Source organism: Lampetra fluviatilis, chromosome 23, assembly GCF_964198595.1.
Source record: "Lampetra fluviatilis chromosome 23, kcLamFluv1.1, whole genome shotgun sequence".
Lineage (NCBI taxonomy): Eukaryota > Metazoa > Chordata > Hyperoartia > Petromyzontiformes > Petromyzontidae > Lampetra > Lampetra fluviatilis.
The window spans coordinates 13,488,596-13,502,782 of NC_136297.1; the positions used below are offsets into that span (position 1 = coordinate 13,488,596).

The 14,187-nt window shown below is 57.8% G+C and overlaps 1 protein-coding gene across 1 annotated transcript in view; it reads left to right on the forward strand.

Moving 5' to 3' along the window:
* The window catches only part of LOC144940841 (voltage-dependent T-type calcium channel subunit alpha-1I-like), a 58,782-nt gene that overhangs the window by 39,553 nt on the left and 5,042 nt on the right, over positions 1-14,187 (forward strand). The window contains 18 exon segments of the mRNA XM_078867321.1: positions 485-585; positions 759-882; positions 998-1,066; positions 1,399-1,583; positions 1,917-2,043; positions 2,372-2,497; positions 3,336-3,425; positions 4,079-4,271; positions 5,230-5,286; positions 8,692-8,843; positions 9,113-9,222; positions 10,135-10,268; positions 10,900-10,970; positions 11,538-11,616; positions 11,836-11,957; positions 12,390-12,560; positions 13,070-13,297; positions 13,587-13,724. Coding sequence (XP_078723447.1) covers positions 485-585; positions 759-882; positions 998-1,066; positions 1,399-1,583; positions 1,917-2,043; positions 2,372-2,497; positions 3,336-3,425; positions 4,079-4,271; positions 5,230-5,286; positions 8,692-8,843; positions 9,113-9,222; positions 10,135-10,268; positions 10,900-10,970; positions 11,538-11,616; positions 11,836-11,957; positions 12,390-12,560; positions 13,070-13,297; positions 13,587-13,724 — 2,277 coding nt within the window.

Below are 14,187 nucleotides of genomic sequence, written 5' to 3' on the forward strand. Positions count from 1 at the left end.
TGCGCATGGCCACATCGGGTGTTTGAACACTCACCTTGGATGAGAGGCTGCCAGTCTTCTGTCGGGATCTCGACTGGTACCACATAGGCCTCCGTGGTTTACTGAAGGTCTGGTGGGCCGGTTTCGGTTCCGTTCACTACGAAGGGTGGACAGTCCTCCACTCGAGGCAGGGAACAACAGGGAGTGGCTCTTTTGAACAAAATGTGGAGTCGAGGTGTGGGAATCTGTGAGTTCCATGCTACTGTTAGCTTGCCCCATGAACCGGAGGGGAGGAATGGTGATATGGTTTCCACCTCCACCGAAAATGAATATATCCGTAGAAGAACGCAGACAAGGTTGATGAGTCAGGTGCCTTCTATAACCTCCTGTCCTAGATGCTGGCTAAAGTGTCCCCTCAGGATTATGAAAGCGATAATGGTGTGTATGCTGATGGTGTGTATGCTGATGGTGTGCATGATGTGCGTGTGTCTGTGCGTGTCCTCAGCGCTGGTGGTTCCGGCTGGGCCGCCGCCTCCAGCGCTACCGGCCGCGCTGCTGCGTGGTGCGCGCGGATTGGTCGCTCTACGTGTTCCACCCGCACAACCGGTAGGGCGCTGCACCGCACTCGCACAGACACGCAGACAAAGATCCCCCGGGTACCCAACACATACCCACACACATACAGTCTCACACACACAGCCTGAGGTCGGGAACACACAGACACATTCACACACACCCACCCCCCTGCGCTGCCCCCCCCCACCCCCCGCGGAGTGCAGGTTCCGCTGGGTGTGCCGCAAGATCATCGCGCACAAGGTGTTTGACCACGTGGTGCTGCTCTTCATCTTCCTCAACTGCATCACCATTGCGCTGGAGCGGCCCGACATCCCCAGCTACAGCGCCGTGAGCCTCTCCCGCTCCCTTCCCGTTACCCCCCAACCCACGCTCCGAGCCCCCCGGTGTGCGCTCACAATCACCGTACCCCCCCCCCCCCCCCCCCCGCTGCCGTGGTGCGCAGGAGCGCGTCTTCCTCACTGTCTCCAACTACATCTTCACCGCCGCCTTCGTCACTGAGATGGCTATTAAGGTGCGGCGGCATCGCTCCTCGGGGACGTGGCTGAAATGTAGCCTCTCTTCAAGCACGCACACACTCACACAAACTTGCGCTCTAGCATTCACATAAGTAAACCTGTTACAACTTTGAAAGTGCTGTTTGTTGCTGACCGCTAGACGTTTTGGGGATTTGGGCTTGTGTTCAATACCTGCGTCAAAACAAAATCGTCCATCGCATCGAGACCCTGGTCGTTCGCTCGGTGATGCCTTGCGGCGGGGGTCACGGCCGGGATGACCGGAGCCTCTGGCCCGCTACTCCCCCCCTCCCCCCTCCCCCTCCCTGGCCCCGCCTGCTCCGGTGTGCAGGTGACGGCGCTGGGCCTGGCGCTGGGGGATGGCGCGTACCTGCGCAGCTCGTGGAACCTGCTGGACGGGCTCCTGGTCCTCGTCTCCGCCGTGGACATTGTCGTGTCCCTCGCCTCGTCGGGAGGCGCGCGCATCCTGGGTATCCTGCGCGTGCTCCGGCTCCTGCGCACCCTGCGGCCCCTGCGGTGAGGGGGAAGCGGTCGGGGGAGGGGGTCAGTGACCCACGTGGTCAGTCGCACAATACCTGAGCAGGCATTGCGCCTCCTTCACACATCTGTCCCTCCACATGCAACAGCTATACCACGCATCCCTTCAGCCACTCGGCTGGTTTAATGCCATCAAGGCTCTGGACCGGCTTCAACATTCGGTGCCTCATCAGCAAAGTCAGACTGACTGAACCCAATGCTGGTGGCATCACGCTGCAGCCCCTCTCGTCCGGTATGTATGTATGTTGAACTTGTTTCGCATTGTACATAGCCAACCTTGATAATCGATGCCCCCCCCCACACCTCCTCCAGAGTGATCAGCCGCGCGCCGGGCCTGAAGCTCGTGGTGGAGACGCTGATCACGTCATTGAAGCCGATTGGGAACATCGTCCTCATCTGCTGCGCCTTTTTCATCATCTTCGGCATCCTGGGGGTACAGGTGCCGAAAGCCCCCACCTCCACCTCACCCTCAACTCCTCACCCGCCATCGCCACCACCACCTTCCTCTGCTGGCTGAAGAGCAAGCTCTAGAGGAAATCTGGCTTTCTCTTCCTCCACACGTCCATGTTGAGGGGACGCGTTGGAAGACTTTAGCCCTTCTTCATAGCACGTGGCTTGTGCTCTGAGGAAGGGCCACTACCGGTCCTTCCTCGTGGGGCCGCGGCGTTCGTGGCAAGCGAGCGGGTGGAGCGTTGTGTCACCGTTCATGCGGAGTGCGGTGCGGCGAAAATCGATCGTCACCCCTCGTGCCCCCATGCCCCCCGCAGCTCTTCAAGGGGAAGTTCTACTTCTGCGAGGGGACGGACACCCGGAACATCACGAGCCGTGCTGACTGCGCGCGTGCGCACTACCGTTGGGTGCGCCGCAAGTACAACTTTGACAACCTGGGGCAGGTGAGGCCGCCCTCCATCCTCCCCCTGATCCCTCCCCCTTGTTCTCTCTATCTCCTACCTCCCTCCCTCATCCCTCCCCATGCTGTCCTCCTCCCTACTCTCGAGCCTTCCCCTGACCTCCCCCCCCTCAAACCTAAGGTTGCTACTTACCCACTCACTCATTTATTCTAGATTAGAAGTTTTCGTGACTGCAATGATCCATACTCTTTGGTTCTTTCGGTAAAGTCACGTAGGTGAAAATAAAAATAATAATAAAAATAACTAAATTAAATCACGACGTTTCGGGCGCAACACAAGTGTCCGCCATCAGGTGGGGACAACCACAGCGACAAAGCAATCGCTGGAGTTTGCCGAAGGGATGGCTACAGCCATGCCTTCGCGGTGGTTGTCTCCACCTGATGGCGGACACTTGTGTTGCGCCCGAAACGTCGTGATTTAATTTAGTTATTTCCATTTTTATTCTATTTTTTTTATTATTATTATTTTTATTTTCACCTACGTGACTTTACCGAAAACACTCATTTATCCGTCGTCCAAAAATCACTTAATAACTCACCCACCTGCCCACCCACTCACCCAGCCACTAAGGTTACCGCCGTGTTTGACCAAGAATCGGCGTCTGCTGTATTCGAACGGCAAGGATTGATGTGTACCGAGATCTGGTGCTGGTGATTGCGCAGTGGTGCCAAGAGGCTTCGGCCGAATGTCTAGACCCGTGTCCGGGCTCGCTGTGTATGGAAGAGGTGGCGACCCCCCCCCCCCCCCACAGACCTCTCCTGTGACCCGTGACCCGTGGGATGCGTGCCCGTGGCTGTGTCTGATGTCCCGTGTCCCGCAGGCGCTCATGTCCCTGTTCGTGCTGGCATCGAAGGACGGCTGGGTGAACATCATGTACGACGGCCTGGACGCCGTGGGTGAGGATTTGCAGGTGAGGAACCCGGAACAAACCCGTGGCTCGGGGCTGGGGGCTCAGTGGTGTTTGTTGTTTGAACGCGGGGAGAGGGCTGGGGGTGACGGGAGGAAGGAGGGGGGAGATGCCGGTGCACAGCCTCTCTCATGCTACTGCGGATTTGCTTCAAACTGCGGAGGTCCGCAGTTTGAATTCGGCGGGCCGCCCTGGTAAATACTGCAGGTGTCATTATCATCGCTCATAGAAACCAGTTACAGCATCAAGCACAGTGACATCACTCACACACAGCATCCTCACACACAGCATCACGCACTGTATGCATCATCACACTGGGATGCGTGGCATTAACCCTGCACCATCTGCTTCACTCACAGTGGACGTTAAAGATCCCCGGACATCATCAGAAGAGGAGTAGGTCATATTGTGTCCCGGTGTAATGCTCCAAATTAGAGAAATTAGACCGCAAATTACTCGCTTGGGAAACGCATTGCGAGCGTTGCCCCTCACTGCGAATAATCCCCGACATGAGCAGTACATCTCGTGGTGCTTTAACAGGAGACAGTGCACCGGGCCTGGCGTCGCTATCCCCACTTGTTGTTGTTGTTGTTGTTAAATGGTGGTTGCTGCTGCTGGTAGCGAGTTGCACTGCTGGGTGTTGTGCCCGCGTGCAGCCCGTGCGGAACCACAACCCGTGGATGCTGCTCTACTTCATCTCCTTCCTACTGCTCGTCAGCTTCTTCGTGCTCAACATGTTCGTGGGCGTCGTGGTGGAGAACTTCCACAAGTGCCGGCAGCACCAGGAGGCCGAGGAGACGCGGCTCCGCGAGGAGAAGCGACTCCGCCGGGCAGAGAAACGGAGGCGCAGTAAGAAGGGTGGGGGGGAGGATGCATGGGGACTCGAGATAGGGAAGGGGGGGAGGTGGGGGGAGAGGCGGGGCGGAGACATCGGGGAGCTGCGACAGGGTCGGGAGAGAGACTGGGAGACGCGAGGCACGGACTGCGTGCAGGGTGCGGGGCCTGGTTCACGCGAGAGGGGAATGAGGGCGGGCGAGCGACGAGGCGCTCGGCTCGACTCGGGCTCCGTCGCGGTCCGGGATGAATGCGCGGCGGCGCCGCGGGTCTCCGCGCACCCCGTCCACCGTCCCCGCGCAGCGCATGGTCGCTCCACCCGCATGGCACCGCTCGCTGCTGAGACCCATCCACATCGCCCCACGCATCCCCACGCTGCCATTCATGACGCACGCTCCGCTCTGCTCTGCACGCGCGTGGGGGCGGGGTCGGTGGTAGCCGCGTGTGAGGGGTGGGGTGGGGTGGGGGGTAGAATCCCCGACGTTGCACCCCGCGCTTCGCGTCCCCCCGATGCCGCCGCGTCGCCGGGCCGCGGGCGGCGATAGCCGTGGATTCTCTCTGCGACCTCTATCCTCGCTCGGTCGCGCCCGGGGGTCGCCGCGGTCACAGCTTCGGGTCGCCGGCCTGGCCGCCCGGGGGCCTGCGTGACCAATCCGGAACCGCGCGCCAATCTGAACCCGACCAAGTGCCCTCCTGGTTCGAGCTCTGGCTTCGCGAGTGCGGAACCGATCGATTTCGGTTCCCGCTGCGACCCCACCTCCACGCCCTCTCCCCCCTCGGCCATTCGTCTCTCCGCGCCGCTGCGAGCGCACGGCTTAATTGGCGGTGGGTGGGTTCATTGGGGGCGCGACAATGGGAGGCAGCAGCGTGTTGGGGGAGCAGCATGCTTGTACCGCACGCACGGCGGGGAGACGCCGAGAGCGGCGGTGTGCGCGGCGCCTAACCCCTGGCTGCTCTCCGTGTCTGCCTCCAGACGGAAAGGACGCGGGGGGGAGACGCGCTAAGCAGGGCGCTCACAAAAACCCTAAAGGTATCATGCATACCACCACGGGCGCCACTCCACCCCACAGCGATCCCGCGGCCCCCTCCCCCCGGCAAGGGAAGGCCACCCCCCTCCCCACCTCCCTGTACCCAACCCTTACGCCACCTCTCCCGGCCTCACGGCGATAGTTCTGCTGGTGTGCATAGGTTCGAGCCTAGTCACGGAGCTATCACGTATGCCAATCTCTTCCGTCCGCTGTGCGACACTGAACAAAGGCCCAAAACTTCCAATCAGCCAGCAACAAACAACACTGATATCAACATTCTAATACGTCCCAGAGTGTGCGAGGTTATCATTATTATCATCGTAAGAGCGTGGGGAGGGGCAGGGGAAGAGACGATGGAAGGAAGGAGTTCAAAAGTGCAGCAGGGGGGGGGGGGCATGGAGAGAAGTGTTGTAACCTGCAGATGGTGGCCCGAGGCGATGATGGGGGGCTGGGGGGGGGGCGTGAGAGGAATCGAGCGACTTTCGCTTCATTCTGCCCCTGGGATGATGAGGCCTGAGGCCAGCGCCTGCGGGACGCGGAGTGGAATGCGCTCAGGCGGAGCTTCGTGGAATCAGGGTGGAGCACGTGGGCCCTGTCACGCGGTCATAGCAGGACCAGGAGGCCATGGCGGGGTCAATGTGAAGTCAACTCGCGGGTTCTCGCAGCCATTGTGATGATTCATAATTGATTTTTGCGTTAGGGCGCGTAACGATCGGGCCATGTCGGGTGTCATGAAGAATGACGTCAGTTATTGCTATCCTGAAAGCCATCGCCTTTACCAACGCTTGGATGGCCCCTTGAGTGTTTCTTTTACGCCCTGTCATAATGCAGTGGTAATTCATGTTGCGTGTGACAGCATCCGAGTGCTTAGCATTGTGTTCGATGTAATAGCAGCTCACGGTCCCTGACAGTTGCACCCGAAGCTCTGCCGAGTTGTGCGTGAGGTAGAGGCGCTGCCCATGGTGCTGATCTCTCTCAGAGGTTCAGAATCAGAATATTTATTCATACTGGAGGAATCCGATGAGCTACAAAGCTGTTTTTCACAGATATATAGTCGAGGCGGGTAAGAACGTTACAACAACAAACAGTACAACGATATGATAGTAATGCAAATTACAAGAAGGTAAACACAAATCACACAAACACAAATACATGACCCAAACAAACACAAATACAACTAAACCATCCGCATCCTACCAGGCAAATCCCACTGAGGTATTAACTTATTTTTCAGAAGCGACCTGGCCACAAATGATATGTTGAAGAGCTGTCCATGGTGCTGATCCCTCTTAGAGGTAGAGGCGCTGTCCATGGTGCTGATCTCTCTTAGAGGTAGAGGCGCTGTCCATGGTGCTGATCTCTCTTAGAGGTAGAGGCGCTGTCCATGGTGCTGATCTCTCTTAGAGGTTGAGGCGCTGTCCATGGTGCTGATCCCTCTTAGAGGTAGAGGCGCTGTCCATGGTGCTGATCCCTCTTAGAGGTAGAGGCGCTGTCCATGGCGCTGATCCCTCTTAGAGGTAGAGGCGCTGTCCATGGCGCTGATCCCTCTTAGAGGTTGAGGCGCTGTCCATAGTGCTGATCCCTCTTAGAGGTAGAGGCGCTGTCCATGGCGCTGATCCCTCTTAGAGGTAGAGGCGCTGTCCATGGTGCTGATCCCTCTTAGAGGTTGAGGCGCTGTCCATGGTGCTGATCCCTCTTAGAGGTAGAGGCGCTGTCCATGGTGCTGATCCCTCTTAGAGGTAGAGGCGCTGTCCATGGCGCTGATCCCTCTCAGAAGTAGAGGCGCTGTCCATGGTGCTGATCTCTCTTAGAGGTAGTGGCGCTGTCCATGGTGCTGATCCCTCTTAGAGGTAGAGGCGCTGTCCATGGTGCTGATCCCTCTTAGAGGTTGAGGCGCTGTCCATGGCGCTGATCCCTCTTAGAGGTTGAGGCGCTGTCCATGGTGCTGATCCCTCTTAGAGGTAGAGGCGCTGTCCATGGCGCTGATCCCTCTTAGAGGTAGAGGCGCTGTCCATGGTGCTGATCTTATTAAAGTTAATGCAATCCGTAAGCAGCAATTACAATGTATTGTTCACACTAACTATGATTTTCAAGTTGAGTTCAACTAGGTGAGAAAATCAAGAGACCTATAGACTCGCAATAGAATTATTTTGCACAGGTGCTATGTGTTGTATTTATTGCGCATTATAATACTTTCGGCTCTTTGGTCATGTCTTTCAGTTTCTTTAAACACAGTTTATGAGCACAAGCCTAAAGGTCGATAGCGTCAACTGCCAACGACATACAGTACCATCCAGGTTGTAATATCGAATATGTAATACTTGGGAACAGAGACAGTGGGAGGGAGCAGTGACCTGGAGTGTGCTGATGAGTGGGTGTGATTTGACTTGCAGTGTGGTGAGTGTTGTTGTGACCTGCTGTGTGGTGTGTGGGTGTGGTGAGTGAGTAGTGTGTTGTCGTTTGAGAGTGTGAGCAAAGTAGATTCTTAGAGGCACGTGTTACGTGGCATGCGTAGCTATGTGTGGACATATTCCTTTGATTAGCGGTGGTCCGTTCTCTCTGGGTAGTGAGTAGGGTGAGTAGGGAAAGAGTGGTAGTGACTGTGGGCGAGTGAAGTCAGGTCCGCTCCCATGCAGCCCCCCCCGCCCCCTTACCGTGTGAATAATTTAAACGTGGGGTCGACGGGACCTTCGCCGTGGGACATGTCTCGAATCTCAATGAAACATGCGGGGCTCGGGCCAATTACGCCAGGGTAAATATAATTTGCTAGGCGATCAGTTTCTATGAAATGTCATCATCGCATCTCATTTATTTTTTATTTGTCATCGTTCGTTGGCATTCCCATGGCGCCCCCCCTGAGTGTCCCCTTCCGTGCGGTACCTGATCGACGCGTGAACGCAGCGCGGCGTCCGTGGGTAGATGGAAGTGGGGGAGCGTTCGGTCGGGGGGAGCGGCCGGGGGGTGCGAACCCGACTTTGACAGCTCTCGTCTGTCCACCTGGGTGTGCGGCGTACATCAGCGTGTACACGTGTGTGTGGCCGTGTGCATTCGTGTGCGCCTGGATGTCTGCTTATCGCTGTGTGTACATTGTGGCGAGTGTGGGGAGCAGCAGCACAGTGGTTAGCGCAATGCGTGAACCCAGTTACTCGAGTTACGATTCCCGCTCATGGCCAACATTGGTGGTAAATATCTGAACCGGTCCTGGGCCTCCCCTAGGTCGAATCAACCTTAAATTAGTACATGGTACGGTGTGTAAACAGGCATGGTACTGGCTACACAACCCCTTCGTGTGCCGTGCCGGCCTTAATAGATGCTACTCGCGAACAGCACTTTCCCAACAGTCTGTTAAAGGCTACACGGAGACCTTTGTCTGTGTGCGCGTGTTCCCTGCGTGTGCGCGCGTGCAGAAGCGCAGCAGAAGCCGTACTACGCTGACTACTCGCGCACTCGCATGCTCGTTCACGGCGCGTGCACGTCCAGCTACCTGGACCTCTTCATCACCGTGGTCATCGGCCTCAACGTCGTCACCATGGCCATGGAGCACTACGACCAGCCCAGGGTGTGGCCCACAGTCGTGGTGGGGGGGGGGGGGGCGGGGGGAGGGGGGGGGGCGGGGGGAGGGCGGTAGTGACGCTCAGGGGGGGATAGACTAAAACGAATGGCAGGAGAAACAATGCCCAGACTAAGTATACGTGTTAAGCCTATGTGTTAGACAGACTAATTCTGTTTCCCATTGTTAACCCATGGCCATTCCGTGTTCACATGTTAGCCTATGGGATCAGGGCCATGGGGAGAGTGGGGGTGGTGACACTCGCTCGTGTCTCGCAGTCGCTGGAGGAGGCGCTCAAGTACTGCAACTATTTCTTCACGACGGTGTTCGTGCTGGAGGCGGCCTTCAAGCTCGTGGCGTTTGGCATACGAAGATACTTCAAGGACAGGTGCAGGGCCCACTCGCCTCCCTCCCTCACCATTCCTCCGGCCATTCACCACGGACCTCATAATTTCCATCTAATCACAACGCCATTTTTCAATATATGTATATTTCAGATTTGAGTGGTAGGATGGTGCAGTGGTAACACTCGTGCTGCCTCACAAAAAGAGCCTGGGTTTGATTCCTGACTCGGGTGCTTTTCTGTTTGGAGTTTTGTATTTTCTCCATCTGCTCTGCATGGATTTCGTCATTGTTCCCCAGTTTTCCGCCACAGCTAAACACACACACACAAAATGCCACTGGTATTGGCCAAAGTATCCCAATCACAACAAGATTATCTGCAAATTACTCCGTTGGGATCTCACACACACACAGCAGTAGCATCGCCCTCTACCGTGAACACTTGATAGGATTCTCCTGAAAATAGTCTTGGGACTCGGTGACGCTTTCGTGAGTAATCAAGCGTGGTGATAATAATTATAGTCGTAAAATAAACAACGCGTTCTTTGACCGCATGTTGCGAATTGTGTATTAAGGGCATGTATATAGTGTGTGGTGAGTGTATATGTATGTGATGTATGTGTCGGTGTGGCCGTGCGTGGGGAGCGACAGTACAGCGGTTAGCGTGCTGCGCTACGAATCCGGCGACCCGGTTTCGAATTGAGGCTCACGGTCAACACCAGTGACGATTATCTGAACCGGTCTTGAACCTCCCCTAGGTTGACTCAGCATAAAATGAGTACCTGGTGCGGTGTGTAAACATCGCCACGAGGGAGACAAAGGCGGTCGGGCGGGGTTTCTGGCCACTCAACCCCTCGTGTGCCGTGTCGGCCTTAATAGGAGCTCGCTAACAGCACTTGCTCCTACCGTCTGTGAAGGCTACGCGAGTGATCTTTGTCTTGTGGCCGCGTGCGTGTAGGTGGAACCAGCTGGATCTCGGCATCGTGCTGCTGTCCATCATGGGCATCACGCTGGAGGAGATCGAGATGAATGCATCGCTGCCCATCAACCCGACCATCATGCGCATCATGCGCGTACTGCGCATCGCCCGCGGTACCCACCGCCCCCCCCCACCCGGGGTGATGCGCGTCCGGGTCACCGTGGTAACCGGGATAACCAGTGTCCAGGGTAACTGGTGTGTGGGGTAACCAGGGTAACTGGTACCAAAGTAACGAGGGTGTGGGGTAAACAGGGTAACTGGTACTATGGTAACAAGGGCGTGGGGTAACCAGGGTAACTGGTACTATGGTAACAAGGGCGTGGGGTAACCAGGGTAACTGGTACTATGGTAACCAGGGTGTGGGGTGGCTGCTGGGCCGAAGCTACCCTGAGCCAGTCGCACGGCACGCCTCCGTGCCCGCAAAGCGGCCTCAGCCCTGCGAGTCGCCGCGCCCCCGTGACCCCGTGCCTCCGTGTCCCTGTCACCACGTGCCTCGATGTCCCCATGTCCCCGTGACCCCATGTCCCTGTGACCCCATGTCCCCGTGACCCCGTGCCTCTATGACCCCTGCCTCTATGTCCCCATGTCCCCGTGTCCCTGTGTCCCCGTGTTCCCGTGACCCCGTGCCTCGATGTCCCCGTGCCCCGTGCCTCGATGTCCCCGTGACCCTGTGTTCCTGTGTCTCCGTGACCCCGTGTCTCTATGACCCCGTGCCCCCGTGCCCCGATGTGCCCGTGTCCCCAGTGCTCAAGCTCTTGAAGACAGCCACAGGGATGCGCTCCCTCATCGACACCGTGGTGCAGGCGCTGCCACAGGTGTGAGGCGAGCTCCGGCTCCGGCCATCGCTCTACACTCAGAGATCATCATCATCATTCTGCTTGTTAACCCAAGAAAGCGTCACTGAGTCTCAAGTTACCTTTTCAGGAGGGTCCTGCCATGTTTTCGAAGGAGTGAGTGATGTTGCTGTTGAGTGAGGTCTCGATTGAATAATTTGCAAGTAATTGTTCAACATTGGGGTGTGTGGTTTGGCCAATCCCAGTAACATTATTCTTTTTCTATGGGAGGTAACCGGAATATCCGGAGGAAACACTTGCAGAAGAGGGGGGGGGAATAGAAACTCTTCACAGAAAGGTGTCCGAGTCAAGAATCGAGTCCAAGCCCTTGTTGTTTCGAGGCGCGAGTGATGGGATGTGTGAAGATTAGTGAATGGAGGAGGAACATGGCGAGGAAGGGGATGCGGCTGTGAGTGGTCCGTGATGTCGCGACCCCTCTCGTGGCCGGGATCGCGCGTGGAGCCGCGGGCTTCCTTTCCACGCGAGGTAATTCCACGTTCCTGTGACGAAGCCGGTATCGGAGGCTGTGCTCGTGTGTGCGCGGTGCAGGTGGGGAACCTTGGCCTCCTCTTCCTGTTGCTCTTCTTCATCTACGCGGCCCTGGGGGTCGAGCTGTTTGGCCGCCTGAGTGAGTCACTCCCTGCCCACTCAACTCTCCGCCACTCACGCCTCTCTTTCACCCCATCACCGTCTCATTCACTTCTCTCTCGCTTCTCATTCACTCCTCATCCTATGCTCACTTGTCGTGATTGCCTTTTGTGATGTGAGGTCATAGTCGCCTGTGGTTGTCCCAGGATTTCTGTCGTTGCTTACGGGCGCCTGTGGATTGCTGTGGTTGCCCACGCAGTCTGTGACGACGAGACCCCCTGCGAGGGCCTTACCCGTCACGCGACCTTCGAAAACTTCGGCATGGCCTTCCTCACGCTGTTCCGCGTGTCCACGGGCGACAACTGGAATGGCATCATGAAGGTAGCGCATGGGGGGTGTCCTTCGCGCGCTGTGTTTCCAGGAGAGCCTCGCCGAGGCGGAGACACAGAGACGCACACGGGGAGATGAGAGGAGCCCCGACTCGGGGAGTCGTGGGGGGAGCGCGGCGGCAGCAGCAGAGGGGGTCGCGGTGTTGCTGTGTCCCGGGAGAGAGTGAGGGCAGAGTGTGGATCGCGTGTGTGGAGAGTGTGGTGGTAGAGCGTGTCTCTGTGTGTGTAGAGTGTGGTGGTAGAGCGTGTCTCTATGTGTGTGGAGAGTGTGGTGGTGGAGCGTGTCTGTGTGTGTGTATAAAGTGTGTCTGTGTGTGTGTAGAGTGTGGTGGTGGAGCGTGGGTCTGTGTGTGTGTATAGAGTGTGTCTGTGTGTGTGTAGAGTGTGGTGGTGGAGCGTGGGTCTGTGTGTGTGGGGAGCGCAGGACACGCTGCGAGAGTGCGGGGCCGGGCTCCCCGCGGAGCCCCCGGGCTGCGTGGCGCACCTCCCGCTCATCTCGCCCGTCTACTTCGTGACGTTCGTGCTCACGGCGCAGTTCGTGCTCGTGAACGTGGTGGTGGCCGTGCTCATGAAGCACCTGGAGGAGAGCAACCAGGCACGGTCCGCCGCAACCACCACCATCACCACCACAACAACCACCACAATTACCATGGAAAACCACCACAACCACCGCAATCAATAACCACAGCCACCACAACAAACAGCGGAAGAATAGCGTAAAACAAGATGCAACATCGAACAAAACCTGCAACAATCACTACAACTTGCTGCCCTCACAAGTGCCACCACAACGACCCACAAGAGCCGCGGCCAGCCGCCACCATCAGTGATTACATCGAACAGCAGACGAACATCAACAAACCCACGAGCACCAGCACACCACGTTAATCACACCACCCACACCACCGACACCACCGCACCAACAACAGCCCTCATTCGCCACGAAGTTCCGGCGACGTCACCACGGTGCTTGTGCCAGGCTAGGTGCACGTCGAGGCCCCGCGAGGTGTGGATGGCTCGCTGGCAGGAGGTCACGGGACAGGCCCAGGTGCCGTGGGTCGACTGACAGCGCCCCACTCTCACGCGCGCTGTGTGTGGATCCAGGACGACGACGATGACGATGTGGATGGAGACACCACGGAGGGCGAGGGGGGCCCCCTCGGGCCCGAAAGGGACCCGCGCAGGGAGGCCCCCTCCCCGACGCCGCGGGGAACGGGAAGCCGGTCCCCCCGGCGGCACAGCGCTGACACCGGGTGGTCCCAGTGGGGGCAGGGGGCCGAGGGGGAGCGCGTCTCCCTGGGCGGGTCCCCCTCGTGGCGGCCGGGGACCCGGGTGAGTGCAGGAGGTGGTCATCACGGCGACGTGGACTGTGCAGTAGTCACGGTGACGGTGCGGCTGTGCGGTAGTCACGGTGACCATGCGGCTGTGCGGTAGTCATGGTGACGGTGCGACTGTGCGGTAGTCACGGTGACCGTGCGGCTGTGCGGTAGTCACGGTGACCGTGCGGCTGTGTGGGAGTCATGATGACGTGGACTGTGCGTTCGTCATGGTGATTGTGCGGCTGTGCGGTAGTCACGGTGCGGCTTTGCGGTAGTCATGGTGACCGTGCGGCTGTGTGTAGCTGCGGTTCTCGTCGGACCTGTCGCTGGTGATGGTGGACGCAGTGGATGCCGAGTTGCTGCTCATGGACAACCTGTCGGGCTCCGTGTGCCGCTCCTACGGCCTGAGCTCCACCCAGGGACCGCCCGGCTCCCCGAAGGTTCCACGCACAGGGGCACGGGGACTACATAGACATCGATGATGATGATGATGGTGGTGAGGGTGGTGATGTTGGTAAGGGTAGTAATGATGAGGGTGATGAAGGTGATGGTAGTGGTGATTGTGCTGAGCGTGGTGAGTGTGAGTGTGGTGAGGGTGAGCGTGGTGATGGTGAGCGTGGTAAGGGTGAGCGTGGTGAGGGTGAGCGTGGTGAGGGTGAGGGTGGTGATTTTGGTAAGGGTAGTAATGATGAGGGTGATGAAGGTGATGGTTGTGGTGATTGTGCTGAGCGTGGTGAGGGTGAATGTGGTGAGGGTGAGCGTGGTGATGGTGAGCGTGGTGAGGGTGAGCGTGGTGAGGGTGAGCGTGGTGAGGGTGAGGGTGGTGATGTTGGTAAGGGTAGTAATGATGAGGGTGATGAAGGTGATGGTGGTGGTGATTGTGCCGAGCGTGGTGATGGTGAG